General features: G+C 41.1%; 1 protein-coding gene across 2 annotated transcripts in view; it reads left to right on the top strand.

The window, feature by feature from the left end:
* Window positions 1–19,570, top strand: part of LOC135225192 (cold shock domain-containing protein E1-like) — an 82,378-nt gene that overhangs the window by 16,599 nt on the left and 46,209 nt on the right. Inside the window, exons 3-5 of one of the 2 annotated variants that reach the window (XM_064264494.1) lie at window positions 1,117–1,296; window positions 1,980–2,176; window positions 5,097–5,310. In XM_064264494.1, the coding sequence (XP_064120564.1) occupies window positions 1,117–1,296; window positions 1,980–2,176; window positions 5,097–5,310 (591 nt within the window). Of the gene's footprint in view, window positions 1–1,116; window positions 1,297–1,979; window positions 2,177–5,093; window positions 5,311–19,570 lie in introns of both variants that reach the window. The other variant, XM_064264493.1, reaches the window with a different exon arrangement.

The raw sequence follows: 19,570 nt of genomic DNA, 5'->3' as shown, positions 1-19,570 counted from the left end.
CCAACCTTTATCCTTCTGTACCCCTTGGGAATTTTTATAGATTTGTGTGTACCCCTAAAAATTGAGGATGAAAAGAAAAACAACAAAATTGATATTGTGATGTCACATATTGACTAGCCGTGAGTGCCGGTAAGACTAAGTGACTCGAGTCGGAGTCACTGTGCTGCCTGCCACAGGCATAGATTACAGCTGGGGGAAGTTCCATAAGAGTGAAAAATAAATGGTATTCACCCTACTCGTGATGTTAGTTAAGTGAAAGCTTTGTTTGCTTAAATGAGGAATTTGAAAAAAAGGCACAACATTGTGCAATATCAACAGCATTGTGCAATCTCAATGCAGAGAACATTATGTATCGCACAGGATTGACTATTCTCTCAGATCCAGTGTACCCCCTGAAGAGCAAAAATGTATATGTACCCTGTGTTGGGAACGCATTGCCTAGAGTTTTAATAATATATATTTTTATCTATTTGTTCATATATTAGTTTTAAAAACTGATCTCGACTTTTATGTACTATTCCCTGTTATCCTCTGCAACTTCTTTCATGTGAACACCATGTTCTTTGGAAGCTTGAATTTCATGTCGGTGGCCCCTGTGTGGGCTTGTTCAGTATGAATAGGGTTCATAATCTGAAAAATAATGATAGTTCTTATATTGTAGTTATCATTCTCAAAATTTAATTATCAATTTTTATCACACAACCAGTTTGAGGGTTTCCAACAAATTACAGTGGAAATGTGAGGTCTGTATCTATCATTAGGGCATCTCTGATAACTTGGGACTTCTAGTACAGTATCAGTTTCATTGTTAATTAACTGCAGTGGCTGGAGCAAGAGACTTGGCTGTCAGCAAGACAAGTACTATCCTATCTATATCAGTGATGGATACTCTCTCTCTCTCTCTCTCTCTCTCTCTCTCTCTCTCTCTCTCTCTCTCTCTCTCTCTCTCTCTCTCTCTCTCTCTCTATCTCTCCTCTCATCTTCTCTCTTCATCTCTCTCATCTCTCTCTCGCTCTCTCTCTCTCTCTCTCTCTCTCTATTTTCCAACTATTAACTTGAAATAGTTTTAAATGAATGTGCTTACCATTTTGGAACTTGTTCTGAATTCCTTTCCAGCAAACGTATGGATTCATCCAGTGCTGTGAACGCCAAGCACGACTGTTCTTCCACTTTTCTCAGTTCGACGGCAACACTGAACACCTGCGAATTGGTGATCCTGTTGAGTTTGAGGTGACCTTTGATCGACGAACTGGGAAACCAATTGCCTCTGCTGTCACGAAAATCTCGCCAGAAGTGGTAAGACAAGTTTCCTGATTGTTGATGTAAAGTATTTTATACATTTTTAATGGGACAATAATATGTTAGTTTCGTAGAACTCAAGGGTGCATTAATTTTCTCACCTGATTACAATGGAACACCTTAAGTCGGAATTCTGGTTAGTGATTATCAGCTACAGTTTTATCATTATTTCTTGCTTGGCTGAGATATATGTAATACATTTTTTAATAAATCTCTTGAATTAAAGATAAGTGTAAAGTACAGGGTAGTCTTGGTTAGGAACTCTGCAGAATTTCTGTTTGCTGGAAGATATCTATAATGAGTAGTATTCCCTGTAGGGGTTAAAGCATTTCTTCAGGATCTTTGCAGCGTCCCTTTGGCCCCTACCTGCAACCCCTTTCATTCATTTTACATTACCTCTGTTCATAGTCTCGTTCTTCCATCTTACTATGTTCTGAGTGCAACTGTGAGGTTTTACTCCTGTTACACCTCTCAAACATTTTTATTGTCTTATTTTTGTTTCGGCTTTGAATGGCTTCGTAGGTCCCGGTACTTGGCCTTTATCCTAAATTTTATACTATTATAAGATTTATTAAAGTACAGATTCTGTTACTTTCAAGAAGCAGACCCCCCCAAAAAATGCAGTTACAATGAGGGGCTACCGTATTAGCATTTGGTGATTTGTCCATTACCTTTTGCAGGTGTTGAGTGAAGAACGGGTGATTGGAATAGTTACAACAGAACTGCGCAGTGAGTCCGGTGGAGAACACCAGGGGCGCATCACTTACGAAAACCGTGGGGAGTGCTTCTTCCTGCCGTATGGCAAGGAGGACGTGGAAGGATATGTTACGCTCAAACCAGGCGATAAAGTCAGCTTTCAAATTGCTACTAACCAAAGGTGAGGAGATTCTTCATTTGATTTATCATTTGTGGGAAAACTCAAATATGCATACAGATTGATGGTATATTTAAAAAGTTTTAAAGTTGCATAAAGAGTAATTTTCCTGAAAGTAAATAGATTTACTGTTAATGCATGTGTCTCACATTTAAGAGAAGTTCCAGTGATTAAGAAATAATTCTTGCATGTACTAAAAGAACTTAATGTGCTCTATAATTGTTTGGGTATTTGTGTAGGCTCTTGTGTTGACTAAATTATTAGATCACATGCAGTTGGTGCTTTTTGTGATTAAATGATAACAGCAGCGTGTAGATTTTACAGACTATAGTTTATTTTCAACTCTTGGGGGGGGGGGGGGGGGGGGGTGGGGGGGGGGGGGGGGGGGGGGGGGGGGCGTTGAATAAATGTCATATTGGTAGTTCTGCTCATGGCATTTTCAAAACATTTCACAAGGTTTATTGGACATCACATGAAATTTACACAGGCATTCTTGGTGTTTTTTTTTTAAATTTTCGATACACTCTTACATTGAATGAAAAGGATTGAGATAGAATGTCATTTTTGAATGTAAAGAAAAGTAAACAATAATGCAAGTACATTTTGCAGAAAGTTACACAAGCAAAAATAATTAGCAGTGGATAGAGTTATGGATAAAACTGTTCTGAAATGTTTTTATAATCACAAATCAAAACCTCATAGTTCAAAGCCAGTTACCAGGTTAATGTTTACAGATTTGATTATCGGAGAAATAACATTAGAACAAAATAACTGTGGTCTGTTGTGTGTTGTAGGTGTTTTTCATTTTGTAGTTGAGCCTTGAAAATAAAATTAAGTGCACAAAAAAACAAAGGCAGGCAGTCTCAAATATCCTAAATAGCCATACATCATAGGACTCAAAATTTTGCTATTTGACAAGGTATGCTTTTAAAAAGCCAAAGTGAGATAAATTGCTTTGTAAAGAAGATACTGATAATGAGAAAAAAAGCAAGAAAAATAAGATCAAGATTGTATGCGTTATTTGTATCTACTTTTTGATAAAAATGTGAGCAGTATTCTAACAATCACTGGCACGCAGTTATATTTCCCACATTAACGTTGATGAAGAAAATGTAAATTCACCATTGGAAAGTAGGCTCATGCAAACTCAAGATAAATCTTTACATATGTAGTCACCTTGATGCAATGGTTAGAGAAGGTATATTGGCTTGTATTTCTAGCAAAGCAACAGTTCAGTTACTGCTATTAAAAGTTTTTATCGAAAATTGAGTACCGATAAGTAGAGAGTGGGAATGTCACCTATAATGTGTAATGGGTGATGCATTGTTTCTTTGCTCTTGTATTTGGCTGCTGTCTAGAGTGGTTCTTAACTTTACTTAGCATTCATTCTTTATCATTTTTGGGCTTTACTGACAGCAGGTTTATAGGTGTGGATCTTGAGTAATGGGAGAAATAAATATTAAATCCAGTAGGAACACTAGACTGTAGAATCTTCAGCTTTGTGTTTCTAGATTGTTGGCCCAAGTATCTGGTAGGTTTTTCATTTTTTCCCGATTTTCGATAAACAAATTTTACAAATAGAAACGGTAAAAACATAGATTAATTTATTTGTATTAGAAAATATGAATAGCTATTCTTTTGTACAAAATGCAAACCTGGAAAGTATACTTAACAGAAAATCACAGTCATGTCACTTGAAGTGCAAGAGCATTCTTGTTGTACAAAGGGTACAGAAGATTGTGTTTTGTAATGTAGATAAACATAGACCACAGCTAATTGTTTATCCTAACACAAGCTCAGTGGACGTCCCTATTATATTATTATAAATGTTTAGCCAAGAACTGGACAAAGGACATGACGAGTAGAAATATGCAACTTTGGACCCAGTTGCCTCCATCGTATTCTGATGATTAATATACCCCTTCCAGTTTACGTCGGCCATGTACTTGTAATTAGCCCTTGGTCTGTGGAAGCTTTCCCAAATCGAATTCCCTTGCTCAAATATTTTGCAATGCCTAAGTATACATGATAGCAAAACTCTTATCTACATAAATCTGGTATTTAGTGGGACCTATTTTGCTAGATTGTCCTTTATTTTATATGTAGTAGATGTAGCCACCTATATGCCAATGTAATCAAACAAACCAGTATGACTTAATTTCTTGTTATATAGGTTAATGTGTTGTTGTTATTCAGTACTCTTTGGGAATAAATAATCTTATAAAGCACACTAGGTAGTCCATAAAACATGAAGCAAGGAAGGATGTTAGATTTGATGTGGGTAAAAGTTTTTCTAGTTCCCCATTTTTACCAAAGGGAATGAAGGTTAAATGTGACTTCTGTAATTGTACATATTTCATACTTAGGTTGAAAAGAATTGCAAATCAGCTGATTTGTGTATAACATTGGACAAGGATCTATCTTTAAAAATGTTAAATGTGCATGTAAACTTTGTTTTTGAAAGTATAGGTTTATATCCTAGGTCAAATACAAATTTTTAAAATTAATTTTTCTTCTAGAAGGTTATTCAGCACAAAATATATTTTCTTCTAGAAGGTTATTCAGCACAAAATATACATTTTATATATGTAAGGTACATTAGAATTTGTACTGCATAATTTTTCCCATTTAGATTTACGAAAACGCAAAACCATAGGTGTATTTTATAATTTTCAAATTAAGAATATGGGTAGAAGTTTGGGATTATATTTGCTGTGGTTTTAATTGGTTTTAAAGGTAGGAAATATTCAAACAATTAAAGAACAACTCATTTCACTTTTTTGTATTAATATTGCAGTCTTACCTAAAATTCTTATATGAAATTTGTTAAATAGGTGAAATTTTATTTATTTTAAGTGAGAATGTAAACAAAAAATTAAGAAACTAAAAGTAAAATAGGCTTAACTGTTGTATTTTTAAGCAGGACAGGCAACCTAGCTGCAAGGCACGTGCGGTTGGAAAACCCAGCACAGCCTGTGAAGTACCAAGGTATTGTCAATACAATTAAAGACTCTTACGGTTTCATCGAAAGAGCTGACGTTGTAGACGAAATTTTCTTTCACTTCTCTGAAGCAAAGAATATTCCATCTGGACTGAAGCTGGGCGATGATGTGGAATTCTACATCCAGACGAGAAATGTTAGTGTCTTTGATCATTGTTTATAGCAGTTAATTTAATGTGAAGACAGTTTTTAACATAGTCAGAGGTCTATAAAGTTCATTTACATTTGAACGTCATTTGAGCAACATGACATTGCTTTAGGGCTTACGTTTCTTTTTATTTTTTACATATTGTGATATTTCCCACACTCTTAAGGGATTGTAATCCATCTTCCATTCAGTCATTAGCAGACATTGCCCTGTACTGGGACTACTTTACCTCTTTTGGATTGGGTTTCGATAACTACATCCTTATCCATTTTGCAGAACAAACTTTGGCAAAGTCCTCAGTGCTTACAGAGTAATACTTTGTATTAAAACTGTCCTGCAATGTAATGCAGTGGTTAAAGTATTGCAATTGAGTGTTGTAGTATTGCTGTGGTTGTTTTAGCTCTTTTGTTTTGATGTTTCCTGATTTTGCTGTCGCCTCCTATTGGGTGTGACGATGTAACCATGTAACCGCCTTTTGTAATGTAGAGACCTTCTAGCTTACTTTATTTAACTGATTGTTTAACTTGCAGTAATTCAGATAGCAATTGATGTTTTAAATGATGTTGAATGTTTAAGCATAAATTTAGGCGAACAATAGCCAACCTCTCAGTGTAAAATATCATAGAAATTCTTATAACTAAAGTATTATACATACGTATACATAAAAGGCTTTCTTAGCTTCTGGTAAAGTTGAATGGTATTGCCCAAGCTGATTAAGTTGGAACTAGCAAGTTTTGGCCCCCAGCCTTTGTCTAATTACAGTTAACTTCGCATACTCAATGCCAAACTTTCACAAACTTTGGTCAATAGAACTTCTGGAACTATAAAAGCGAGAATAATATGGTACTGATGTATAGTAGTACAATATTTGCAGTGTTTTGTGTGAAATATCAATAAAATTGGTGTTTTAATAGTAGAGCTAATTTATACAAAGCCATTAATTGTAACATGCCTTTGCTGTGCGGAACAGTCCCAGTCAGTCAGTCAGAGTGAAAGAAAGAAAAAAAAAAGCCACTTTGCTTTCCCACCTCTCATTCCACTGTCCTTAAAGGCAAAGCCTCTTACTCCACAGGACCAACCTCCATATGGAAGAGTAAGGTGAAGTGAGGAAATAATTCATTATGGTTAGTGGTCTTATTGAAAATATTCATTATAAAAACGTATTGTATGAAACTGTCAACTGTAAATAGCCTGAAATGCAGGTTAGGAGGAAAGACAAAGCTGATGAACATATATAAGAAGTAAACCCAGATGCTAGATTCTATCAGTCCCATGGACCTTGAAATTCAGGTAGCTTCTTTAAATCATGGATGTAGTGGAAGATGTAGCCTAGGACAGTACATACCCCAGGCATTAGAAGCGTCGAGCCATTGACTGAAAGTAAAGCATACCTCCCTATGCCCTAAAGAGAAGAGAGCTGCCATGAGAGACTTTGGTAGTGTGTCATGCACGTATCAAATCAAGAGAAAGTAACCTGTCCAGGTAAAAAACAGTCTTGGAAAGCTTGGTTATACATATCAGCAGGGAATAAATCACTCTTCTTATGGCGAGGTCAGGAGAGTAGGAAACTTTCTGTTGCAGCCATAAAATGTAGGCCCATGAGTCAGCAGAGCCTTGGGGATAACCAAAACTTCATTGCTGCACTGCCTGAACCAACAATTGAACCCCAGACTATTCCCCAGATTATAAAAGTGCAACTAGTGGCTGCTGAGGCCAGATGCAGAGAAAAACATGGGAGCCTTTACAGTGAAAGTTGAATGTGCAAAGCTAATATATTGCAACCATCTGAATGGGAACTAAAAAAATTCCTCTGCTCAGCCAAGTTAAGTATGTTACTGTACATGGAAGATGGGACCTTGCAAAGAATGGCAATACTTGTAATGCTGTAGCAGTATCCTTGCAATATACACTGCAGTTCAGCTTTTCTGGTTAGTGTGTTGGTGGTTTTAATTTCTTCTTGCTTGTACTTTAATGACATCTGTTACATATAATGATTTTGTTATTTGTGTTATTAAATGTAGGTAGATACATTGGGAATGTTATGCAATGTTGATGAAGTTTTTAGGTGAGATAGGTTTGTTAAAATGTAGGTTTTGGTGTCTGTCTTATGAACAGTTATTGAAAAGAATCAGGGAAAATAGTTTGTTCATATACGGAACAAACCTTCGGTCTTAACATTAGGATTTACTAGCGCCAAGCTGGAAATCGGTAGAATTAAAATTAAACTTGTAAGATCCAGGGACTATTGGCATCTATACCAGGTCACGGGGCATGTATACCCAGAATGCCCTTGGCGTCCTGTGACCCACCAGTTATTTTCCTACCGCCTTAAGATAGGACGTGTTTACTGTCTATCTGATGATTTAAAGCCGGTTTTCAGTTTGCCCGTTTTTATCCATTTTATCCATTTCACTTTCATTTTTCTTATTACTTTTTTCTTTCTCTGAGTGTGCTCAGTGTGAGAGTGATCGATAAGAGTGTATAAGTGGTAAGATGGAAATTTTAGTTTGTTCATGAAACTTACCTGACAGATATATATATAGCTGTATTTTCTGAAGTCCGACAGAATTTAAAAATTCGCGGCACACGCAGTGGGCGGCCAGGTGGTAGTACCCATTCCCGCCGCTGGGAGGCGGATATCAGGAACTATTCCCATTTTCTATTCATATTTTTTTTTCTGTCGCCGGTCGGTAAACAACTGTTTACAGACCTCCGCCTAGGATTTTGAAACTTCATTAGCCACTTAAGTATCCTAATTATTCTTTCGATTATTAACTTGGATTTGTGGCTAGGCATACGCTATCGTAAATTTTTTCATTGCATTTGATGTCTGAAGCTAGTTAGCCTAGTTTCAGACTTTGTTGTCTGCATGGTAAGGTGAGGCTACCGTAACTTTCGGTAGACACTCGCTTAGTATATATGACGTTTACATGTTTTCTTTGCATAAGGTAATTAGTGTAATGTGTGACTGATTACGGAAGAAGGAGGATTCATTTACGCATTTTAGAGCGTGTTAGAATCAGGAGTTTTCCTCCACAGTAAACAGAAGTTAGAAATAATGAACCTTCTAACCTCCTGTAGATTTTATTTTGCCTAACCCTGTGGTATGGCTTACGAGCCTAGAATAAGTGTCTGCTAAAGGATTACATCAAGTAATCTTAGACTAAAGTGCTCGCTCTCCAATCAGTGTTGTGAAGTGTAGTGCCCCTTGTGTTGTGGAGGGGGCGTCAGATCGGCCCCATAATGCCTCTAGGCCTGGACCTCTGTCGGACTCCCAGGACTCAGGGAGAGGGCATGTCGAAAGCCGCAAGAGGGTTACGGGGGCTCCCCACCGATCTGGCGTCCCTTCGGCAGAACCTGTTGACGCTTCCCAGGCTGCTAAAGATCGTGCACGTGCACGAATCTTGAAGGATTGCTTCTCGTCCTCCGAGGCGTCCTCCCCACACAGGGGTTGGAGTTCTCGGAAGGACTCGCGCCCCCTAAAGAAGCTTTAGAGAAGAGGACGCTTCACGTCCTCTCTCTCGTCACGAGAGGATGAAAGAGTAAAGAGACCACATTTTCCCTTTTAGAAGAATGCACTGGCTCTTTTCCTAAGGGACATTTAAGGAGGCTCTATTCATCTTGCCAGAAGAGTGATTTGAGCCTCCTGCGAGAACGCTCATGTATATATCATTTATACATTATTAAGGAGGCTCATTCATCTTGCCAGAAGAGTGATTTGAGCCTCCTGCGAGTGACGCTCATGTATACATCATGTATACATTATTAAGGAGGCTCATTCATCTTGCCAGAAGTGATTTGAGCCTCCTGCGAGTGAACGCTCATGTATATGAACGCTCATGTATATATCACTTATACATTATTAAGGAGGTTCATTCATCTTGCCAGAAGAGTGATTTGAGCCTCCTGCGAGTGAACGCTCATGAAGTTAGAGCTGTTTCAACCTCGCTAGCATTCCAAAAGAATTTGGTAATAAAGGACATTCTTGATTCCACCTTTTGGAGGAGCAACTCAGTATTCGTCTCCTCTCCTCATGGCGCTCCGTATACGTTATGTAACGTTCGCTTTACTTCGATAAAGCAAGCTGATAAGTTTGACGGCCGGCAAGCTGCTTTGCACAGTCAAACCACTTTTGTCTTTGGTCGGCATAAGAAGGGCAATTTAGACGTGAGGAAGCTTTTGGAGGTGCTCGACGTCCTATAAGTAGAGACATTCTCCAGGACGCTCGGCAAGCACCTTGCGGAAGACGAAAGCCATACGTCTTCCTTTAGTGTTCACACTCTTCAGGAGCAGCGTGCGGCTCTCCATGGAGACTCGCATGAGGACGTCCCTTAAAAATATTCAATGTCATACGCAAAACGCGGTTCGTCATAACATTGAGATGTTGGCAAGGTCGCTCGCCAGGACGCCTCTTGGCGGGCCTTGCATGCATCAAGGCGCTCAACGAGTTCCTCTCTGAAACGTCGTTAGAAGACTTGGTGTTCTCTGCTCAGACACGCTCGTAGCTAAGCAGGACGTTTTTTGAGGACGCTCAGCAGGACGCTAAGCAGGACGCTCAGCAGGACGCTTTTGAGGACGCTCAGCAGGACGCTTTTGTGGACATTCGCCAGGACGCTTCGGTGGAAGCTCGGCAGGACGCTTTGCGAGAGAAAAGACTTGTTGAAGGCGTCTTATTTGCTGTTGAGGACATTTCTTTACAGAAATTTTTAAAAGGATTCGGAGTTAGCGGAGAGACATACCCGAATTTTTTCTTCGATCCCTCTTTCCTCTTCATCGATTTCTTTGAGAATCGGGAAGATTATATACTCGGATTCCTGGGTGACTTTCGGTCATGTTAAAGGGTTTTCCCCTATTAGCAAAGTGCTAATAGTTTTGTCAAGTCAGGACGTTTTCCCCATTGTCATTTAAGTGGGGGACCCCTCATAAATGGGGTAGTTCTCATTGACATAGATTTTAACGTTTTTATCGTTTAAGCGGATAAACTCATTAACAAATTTCGGAAGAGCTCTCATTCATTTTCAGAGGCTCATCCGGGGTTAAGAGACTATCCAGGAAGTCTTTTGTCCAATATCATAAGAACATTGAACGGTCTTTTTCGATCCACGGTTCTCTCTTGATGATCTCTATTCGAATGTTACTCCCTTTTCTTGGAAAAGAGTCTTGGCAAAGAGTCAAGGAGTTCTTTTAAAAGTCTCGTTCATTAGAACGTGGACAGTCGTTTTCCTTTCTTTCTCTCTTCCTCGTCGAGGAAAGATGTAGTAGAGAATTCGATGTTCAAATTACTACAATACTTACGTAGTTTATCTTTGCGTCATTTTGCTAACGCATGGGTCGAGTCATATACGCATATCGTATTTACCTCTGCGGATAGAAGCCGAAAGAACTGTTGTTCTAATGTATTTATTTGACACTCCCTTCAACCTTCCAAGAGTTTTCGGAGTAGAACAACTCTTCAGGTATTGTTACGACAACAACAACTCAGCTTCTGTATTTAGCGAATTCTGTTTCGTTTAAATAGGCCTGCTTGAGAGTTTCCTTTTGCTCGATAATATCATACCTATTCCTTCGTAAAGGGGGGAGTAGCTGGCAACTCAGGCAGATAGTATTCTGTTCACCATTGAAGCTTTCCTTCGAGGAAGACTTCTCCTTCACTCTTTTTGATAGAGATCGAAGGTGGTCGATCTCCAATCCTTATTTTATTTTCTTGAAGGAAAGAATTTAGGATGGAGATCGTTGTTCAGAATACTATAAATATACTACGTATATTAACCTCGCGACATGATTCTACTAAGCAGTTGAATTGTCCGAGGGGTAGGCGCATATCCTAGTTATTCTACGGATTGCGACTTAGACGAGAAGTATTCTAATTGAACTGCAACATCAACTCAGCTTCTGTATTTAGCGAATTTTGTTTCGTTTAAATATGCCTGCTTGAGAGTTTCCTTTGGCTCGATAATTTCATACCTATCCCTTCGTAAAAGGAGTAGCTGGCAACTCAGGCACATAGTGCGAGACGATGATCAAGGCTGCTGTTACTGTGATCTACGCAGTACCGGCTAGCTCGGTGTCATGTGCGGTTGGTTACGTCTCTCTCCCTTCCGGGAATGGCTGAATAAACCGTCTCTCTGCCCTACAATCATGGATTTTAGCCTCGGGTTGAGGAAATTTCTAGTAATCTTGAATGATCATACCTGCCGTTTACTTAGAAAATTTCAACAAGATATCTCTTATACTTGTTAGGTGCGGGTTTACCGCACGGTAACATTCTGTACGAATCTACCGCGGCATAGCACTATAATAATGCTCTCATGCTTATGCAAAGCGCAGCCTTATTTAGGGAAGGAAGCAGGCTGAGTGAGGGAATGGATGAGTTTGCTGGGGACCATTTCCTCGCTGGAGAAGCTTGTTTTCCCTGAATAAACAGCAATTCAGACCTCTACAAATTTTCCTCACGAAGAAATTGGAATAACATCAAAGATCTTGTAATTCTAATTTTCTCTCAACGGCTTGAGGATCACCTCGGGTGATAGCGAGAGGGTGCCAGACATCCGAACAGAGAACAGATGTTCTGGCACATTGTCTGAAGAATTGGAAGCCAAATTGGTCGGCTCTCCAGTTCCTCGAAGGGTGAGTTTGGATCGAGTGGCCCAAATCATCTCGGATAATTTCTCAGCTCCTCTCATAGCTCGAGAAGAGAGAATTGGTTATGGGCTTGGGCACGGAACGTAACGATCCTCAAGAGGTTCGTTAAACTAGTGCACGTCCGTGCGGGTCTTCTCGATCGATGGCAAGGCAACAACTACTGACGTTCTGAATAATCCTCACTTAGAAGTATGTCGAAAGTGAGGAGAGACTGAGGGCGTCCTTTCGTTAAGTTTTTCGTAATATTGAAGACGAAGGAGCTTCCTCTTAAGTTGTTCCCTTATTCATGATCCTAGAGGATTAGCTTTAGTCGCCACATGTTGGCCTCTAAGAGGTTGGATTCACAGAGGTCAGGTAATTCAGAGAATTGGTCCAAAGACCCTTCCCGAGAGAATCTGTGTAATCTAACATCGTCACTTAGTGAAGTATCTAATATCTCTCCGCTCTGACTCTGAAGGCGTTCAGACTATCGAGAAGCGATAAGAGCTTCAAGATTAATGGCAGTCTCTTGGCCAAGGCAAAGCAGTGCTGCCTATTTTCAGTTTTCAATCGGAGGGGCCGTTTCTGGAGATAGTGAAGGGAAATGACTGTTCCTCCACCTCGACCTCTGTGAATTTCGTTATGGTTCTATCTTTCCGTATGAAGTATGAGATAAGATAGAAGTCCTAACTGTTGTAGAATATGCAAATATGTTGTTGACGGCCTCTAGGCTCAGAGATTCGGTTCTGTCAAACAACAAAGCTTCACGATCTTTGAGGTCTGTGGAAATCTTGAAATTCTCTGGATCAAAGGTTCCGGCATGGAACTTAGACGTAGTCTGAGTTTCTGATGCCAAAAGCATTTCGAACCTATCCTTTCTGCGAACTTAATACACGTGACCAGAAAGGCTAATATTCTAACCGCTCTAGCCACGGCAAGGAGGGTTAGTGAGGTTTTAGCCATCATCAGAGGTTTTTGGCTTTAAAGGACATAATGCGGTCTGTCCGCTAAGCCTTCCGTTCTTGATAAGAACGAAAACCTGTCTAACCATTGACCCGAAGGCTTGGAGACCAAGGGTATGGCACAAATTATTGGGCAAGGGCATTAGAGAGTCCTGTGCCCTGTAGGGTCTCTCAAGTTTTATCTTGATAAAACTATAGAAAGTCAAGGTCAACAGACAATCTGCGGTGTTCCGTAAAAAGACCAGACTAGTTCATGTCCAAGAACACTTTGGCATGATAGCCAAGGAGTTCTTTTAAGAGGTCTCATTCATTATGTTTGCATAAAGATTTGAGATTTTTTCTTAATATCAATGCTCAAGAGGTGAGGGCGCGCCTCGGAAGCATTTCAACAGAGCATGACACTCAGTAACATCCTGAGTGCCACACTTTTGGCGAAGCAACTTCTGTGTTCGCTTCACACTCCCCGACAATCTGCGGTGTTCCGTAAAAAGACCAGACTGGTTCATGTCCCAAGAACACCCTGGCATTATAGCCAAGGAGTTCTTTTAAGAGGTCTCATTCATTATGTTTGCATAAAGATTTGAGATTTTTTCTTAATATGAATGCTCAAGAGGTGAGGGCGCGGCCTCGGAAGCATTTCAACAGCCAACAGAGCATGACACTCAGTAACATCCTGAGTGCCACGCTTTAGCGAAGCAACTCTGTGTTCGCTTCACACTCCCGACGGGATGTGAAGACGACATTTTCAGAATCCGTAAGTCGCTAGGACCATACATATCCGTAGATATATTATTGGGTGCAAGAAGCAACACGAATCCTATCCTATAGAAAAGGGATAGGTGTGCTTTTAACTTTGAAGGGTTGGTCGCTTGAGGCGCGTTCCTTTTCTTTAGCCTAGAAGTTATGGAACTAACTTTGATAGGTTAGGTCAGGTGGTGGTTTTAGCTTCGGTGCCCTCAGAAGTATTGGTCATATGGTCTAGTCACATTGTGGTCACGCCCCCGTTGACAGATCATCTAGAGCGCACCAGCATTACAGGTCTCTACCTCGCTGGCAACTCTAGTAACGCAGAAGCAGACTTTGGTGACAGTAATCACGAAGTCGGCTATGCTAACAGGTCAGGAACCAAGATGTATATCATCTACTTAATTTAGTTTCCCAAAAATCCTATTCTGGTCTCTTCCCACATCCGAAGGTGGGATTCAGCTATATATATAATCTGATCAGGTAAGTTTCATGAACAAAATGTTATTGTTATAATACAATTAAGTTTGTTCATACTTACCTGGCAGATATATATAATTAAAGTGCCCACCCACCTCCCCTCAGGAGACAGTGGCACTGATAAAATATGAATAGAAAATGGGAATAGTTCCTGATATCCGCCTCCCAGCGGCGGGAATGGGTACTACCACCTGGCCGCCCACTGCGTGTGCCGCGAATTTTTAAATTCTGTCGGACTTCAGAAAATACAGCTATATATATATCTGCCAGGTAAGTATGAACAAACTTAATTGTATTATAACAATAACATCTTCACCATCGGGATCTTCGACACTGTGTCGACAGATCCTCATCCAACGTGTAGTAGGTGCAGGGAAAACGTATGTACGATTACTAATCCATGTTCTGTTTGTCGGGGTTGGTCGGTGGAACAGTGGAAAAAGTTTTATAAGAAAGGCCAGTACAAAAGGAAGGAGGTGACGACATCTTTGGATGACCAAGCCTTGCCAGACTGCTCCATATGTTTCACCACCTGCTTTTGATTTGTCCCATACCCCTTCGGTTTCTCCTAGCGATTCGTTATCGGAAACTTCAGGAAGGGTTTTGGGTTATTTTATGCATATGTACACCCCTTTGTTCCCAGCAGGGAGGGGGGGAGCATCCCCATCTTTGTTTCAGGTGCCGGCTCCCGAAGCACATAGGATGGAAGGTACGTGGGCGGCGCTAGGCGTACCAGCCTTGGAGGGTTTGCTGTCGCATTATATGGCGTCACGATTCCAGCAGGGTCTGGCAGGGCTGAATGTTCCTCATCCCCCTGGCTTGCAATTTATGGGAAATAATGCCACAGCTACGCCATCAAATTCTATGTTTACGCTGATGCAGAACGTTGGGGGTAGTTTTGCGGCAAACGTGCGGATGCCAGCAGAAGCCGCACAGTCTCCCTACAAGATTGGTGACATCACAACATACGTCACACACTGATATGGCAGACGCGGTGACGTCACAGACTACTGCTTCTCGGTCTACTTTGCTACATCCGGACCCAAATACGCTTTCTGACTTGGCAGTACACACTGTAATGAAGAAATTAACAGGATATAGAGAAGAGAATGGCTAAGAAAGACAAAAAGAAAAGGCGTGATTAGTCTTCTTCCTCTAGCTTGGCGTCATCACTAAGTTCGATGACATCACGGCGTGCGCCAGTCAAGCGTTGGAGGATTCGGGATTTCGTGACTGATCCTCGGGCTAAGAGGAGAAGAGTGAATTCTTCTTCATCTTCAGACCAGGACTGTCGTATCCCAGTCAGCAAGAAAGTTGAGAAGTCAGTGGCTGGTAAGCGCAAAGCTAGCGGACGAAGCCGTTTGCAAGAGTCTGAACGAGGGAGAGAGGCGACGGGCGATGGACTAACGGCCGACGCGGAGTTGCCAGTACAGATTACAAAGAGTGTAAGCAAGACTACAATACCGCTGGCAAAATCAACGTTGGGGGTGGAAAGTGCAGCAAAGAATAAAACGCAGGTTTTAGTTTCACCCGTAAGGCCGTTTAAAATACGGACAAAGGATGATAAGGCTCCTATTAAAAGAACGAAGAATAGAGAGGTGGCAACCTCATATGTTGGTGGAAGGCCAATGGGGAGTGGAGGACAGTAATAGACCTGTCAACATTGAATCTGTTTATAAGAAAAACCAGTTTCAAAATGGAAACTCCAAAAACGGTTCTACAAGCAGTCAGGATCAAGGACTTTATGCTGACAATTGATCTGAAGGACGCATTGATAACGTCTCAAGTTTTTACAAGAGCGTTCACTCTCTTGTCGACATGGGCGCATGCTCAGGGGATCAGGCTAATAAAACTAGACGATTGGCTGGTGAGAGCAAAGTCCAGAGAGAAATTACTTGGGGACAGGGCGACCCTCCTGCAGTTTTGTCACAGTCTAGGTATTGTGATAAATCAGGAGAAGTCGCAGTTGGATCCAAGTCAACGTTTGGAGTATCTGGGAATGGTTATAGACACAATAAAAGTCAAAGTATTTCCGACAGACCAGAGAATAGAGAAATGCAAACAAGTGGTGAATGCCTTTCTGGGAAAACAAACACAGCCAGCAAGGCAGTGGAGGAAAGACTTGCTGTGGTGGGTGAACGACGACAACCTGACAGTGGGTGTCCCCCTTCAACAACCCTCCCTGGATCTCTTGCTGTTCTCAGATGCTTCACTAGAAGGTTGGGGAGCCCATATGGAGGAGTTGATGGTGTCAGCAAAATGGAGTTGCGAGGATAGAGAACTCCATATAAACGTGCTGGAGTTAAAAGCAGCCTTTCTAGCTCTACAGGAATTCAGGGAGAGGGTGAAGGGACATTCAGTGGTTTTGATGTCAGACACCACCACAGTAGTAGCTTATATAAACAAACAAGGAGGCCTAGTTTCTCGGCAGTTGCATGTGATGACAGTTCAACTTCTTCAGTGGGCTGTAGAGAACCTAGTAAACGTCAGGGCCAAATACAGGCAGTCCCCGGGTTACGACGGGGTTCCGTTCTAAAGGCGTCGTAAGCCGAAAATCGTCGTAAGCCGGAACATAGTAAAAAATCCCAAGAAAACCTTACTTTTAATGCTTTGGGTGCATTGAAAACTATGTAAACTGCATTCTTATGGCATTTTTCATTAAAAAAAAAAAAAAAAAACTTTCAAATGTTGATTATTTGGCATTTTTGGTGTCATATTTCATCTGCCAGATGAGCGTTGTAGGTGTCGTAACCCTGGAACATGCATCGTGCACCAACAGGTAGTGGACAGGATTCTCATGTTGTGGGAAAGGCTGATCATAGACCTATTCGCAACCAGGTACAACAAAAAGTTGGAAGTGTATTGTTCGGTAGTCCCAGACATAGAGGCAGTAGCAGAAGATGCGCTACAACACCCTTGGGACAATCTGGACGTGTACGCATTTCCTCCATTTTGTCTAATCTGTCAGGTTCTGAACAGGGTAATGTGGTCTCAGAACCTCAAAATGACTCTGGTAGCTCCTTTATGGCCAAAGGCAGAATGGTTTCTGGACCTGCTGGAACCCCTAATAGACATGCTGAGAGAGTTACCCCCATGGAGCAACCTAGTATGTCAGCTGCACATGGAGAGGTACCACCAGTCGGTGAAGTCCCTATTACTTCACGGGTGGAGACTGTCAAGTATCTCCTCCAAGCGAGAGGGTTTTTGCAAAAAGCAGCAACTCGGATGGCAGGAAATATCAGGAAGTCATCTGCAGCAGTATACCAAGGAAAGTGGTCGGCATACTGTGATTGGTGTTGTAAAGGGAACTTGTCTCCACTCGGTACCACTATTCAGCAGTTAGCAGACTTTCTGGTATATCTCAGGACAGAAAGGCATATGTCTGTATCTGCAGTGAAGGGGTACAGGGCTGCTCTAGCCTTAGTCTTACGAATGAAAGGTGTGGACATTTCGTCTTCATGGGAGTTGGCCATGCTGATGAAGAGTTTTGAACAGTCATGTCTGCCAAAGGAACTAAAAGCCCCAGATTGGGATCTGACCATGGTACTGAGTAGTCTGACAAAACCCCCCTACGAACCACTTTAGGCAGTCCACAGATAGGAGCCTGACCCTGAAGACAGTCTTCTTATTGACCCTAGTTTCAATCAAAAGGGTGGGGGTGCTACATGGCCCGTCATATATCATAAAGCACTCAAGAGGTTGGAAGTCAATGGTATTAGAGTTTTTTCCAGAATTTGTGGCCAAGGTTCAAAACCCAGCGATAATGGACGGCAGATTCGACTCCTTTTCCATACATTCCTTGGTAGACTTTGTAGACAATGACAAAGATGAGATGCTTCTGTGCCCCGTCAGGGTAATGAGAGAGTACTTAAGAAGGACAAGGCACCTCAGGCCGGGGTGCCAGAGGTTGTTCGTAAGTACAGGACGGAACAAGAAGGAAGTGTCCAGGAATACAATATCGTTTTGGCTAAGGGAGACGATCAGGAATGCCTACATGACAGAAGACAGGGGGTCAAATAGCCAGGAGAGAGCTAGAGCTCATGACATCAGAGGCTTGAGTGCTTCTTTGGCATTTAAGAAGAATATGTCTGTGGAGAGAATTCTGAAAGCTGGTGTTTGGAAACGCCAAACAACTTTCACTTCATTTTATTTAAAAGTCGTTGCCCATAGATCCTTGGATATCTTTTCCTTGGGTCCAGTGGTGGCGGCCCAGCAAGTGGTATAGCTCATCCAGTACCCCTGGCGGGTCAGTTTGTGTCTAGTCTAAGATGAAGGTATGAAAGTAGAATGAATGGGATGACTGGTCTTTTTTTCTTTACTACTTCCTATCTACTCCTTTACCTACGGGCAGTATGAAGGAGAGTACCATCATATGCTGGAATGGACTAGATGCAGGTGAGGTGGTCAGCCATACTGTAAAGTTATCTTACGGTATAGTATACTTTTCAGTAGCAACACACTCCTCTTGGCAATAGGGAAGAGAGGGGTGAGGGTGGATCCAGATGCAAGGGACAAGAGTGGTTTATGAGAAGGGAAGGTTCTCTGTTCTCCTATAATGTGTAAACCATAGAATGGTATCAGCACCCAGTGAGGGAAACCAATAGATTTGCTTATATCTTAGGTTCTAGGTTCATTGTCCATTCTCTTAGAATTCCCCTAATATTCGGAAATGGATAAAGGTGGCAAACTCCCAGTCAGTTGTAGAGACTTACCTCCCTCCAATAAGTAAGTCTATCCTAATGTTAAGACCGAAGGTTTGTTCCGTATATGAACAAATGACAAATTTGTAACTAATTTATTTTTCATAACTAACAAACCTGAGGTCTTAACAGGTAAAGGCCCACCTCGAACCACCCCTTTAGTAGTCTAAACTGGGTTAGAAATATAACTGGTGAGTCACAGGACGCCAAAGGGCATTCTGGGTATACATGCCCTGTGACCTGGTATAGATGCCATTAGTCCCTGGATCTCACAAGCTTAATTTTAATACTACCGGTTTCCAGCTTGGCGCTAGTAAATCCTAATGTTAAGACCTCGGGTTTGTTAGTTATGAAAAATACAAATTAGTTACAAATTTGTCATTTTGTTTGATTCTATTCAATTGTTTGGAAGTTGTTGTTGCCAAAGGATGGCCAGGGTTAGCAGCCTAGCGTAAAGGTAGCAGGCATTCCCATGACCACACTTCTGTCCTACTCTGTCCCCCATTATTGAAAAAAATTGATTGTTATTTTACATAGACTTATGGCTTGAATAAAATGTCAGCAGAACATTTATGTTGAAATACATAAGTTACTTATCTGACACACATTTTATCACTAAGATCTCCTTAACCTTGAATTAAGCACCCCACTGAAAATTATATATTAGGAAGGGGAGTCTTCTTCAGGTGTGTCGACCATGCCTAGATGGTGTATTTATTATAATAGTTTCATGCTTGTTAT

Source organism: Macrobrachium nipponense, chromosome 13 (genome assembly GCF_015104395.2).
Source record: "Macrobrachium nipponense isolate FS-2020 chromosome 13, ASM1510439v2, whole genome shotgun sequence".
NCBI lineage: Eukaryota > Metazoa > Arthropoda > Malacostraca > Decapoda > Palaemonidae > Macrobrachium > Macrobrachium nipponense.
Note: the sequence above shows the minus strand (reverse complement) of the source record. Positions and strands in the feature narration are given on the sequence as shown.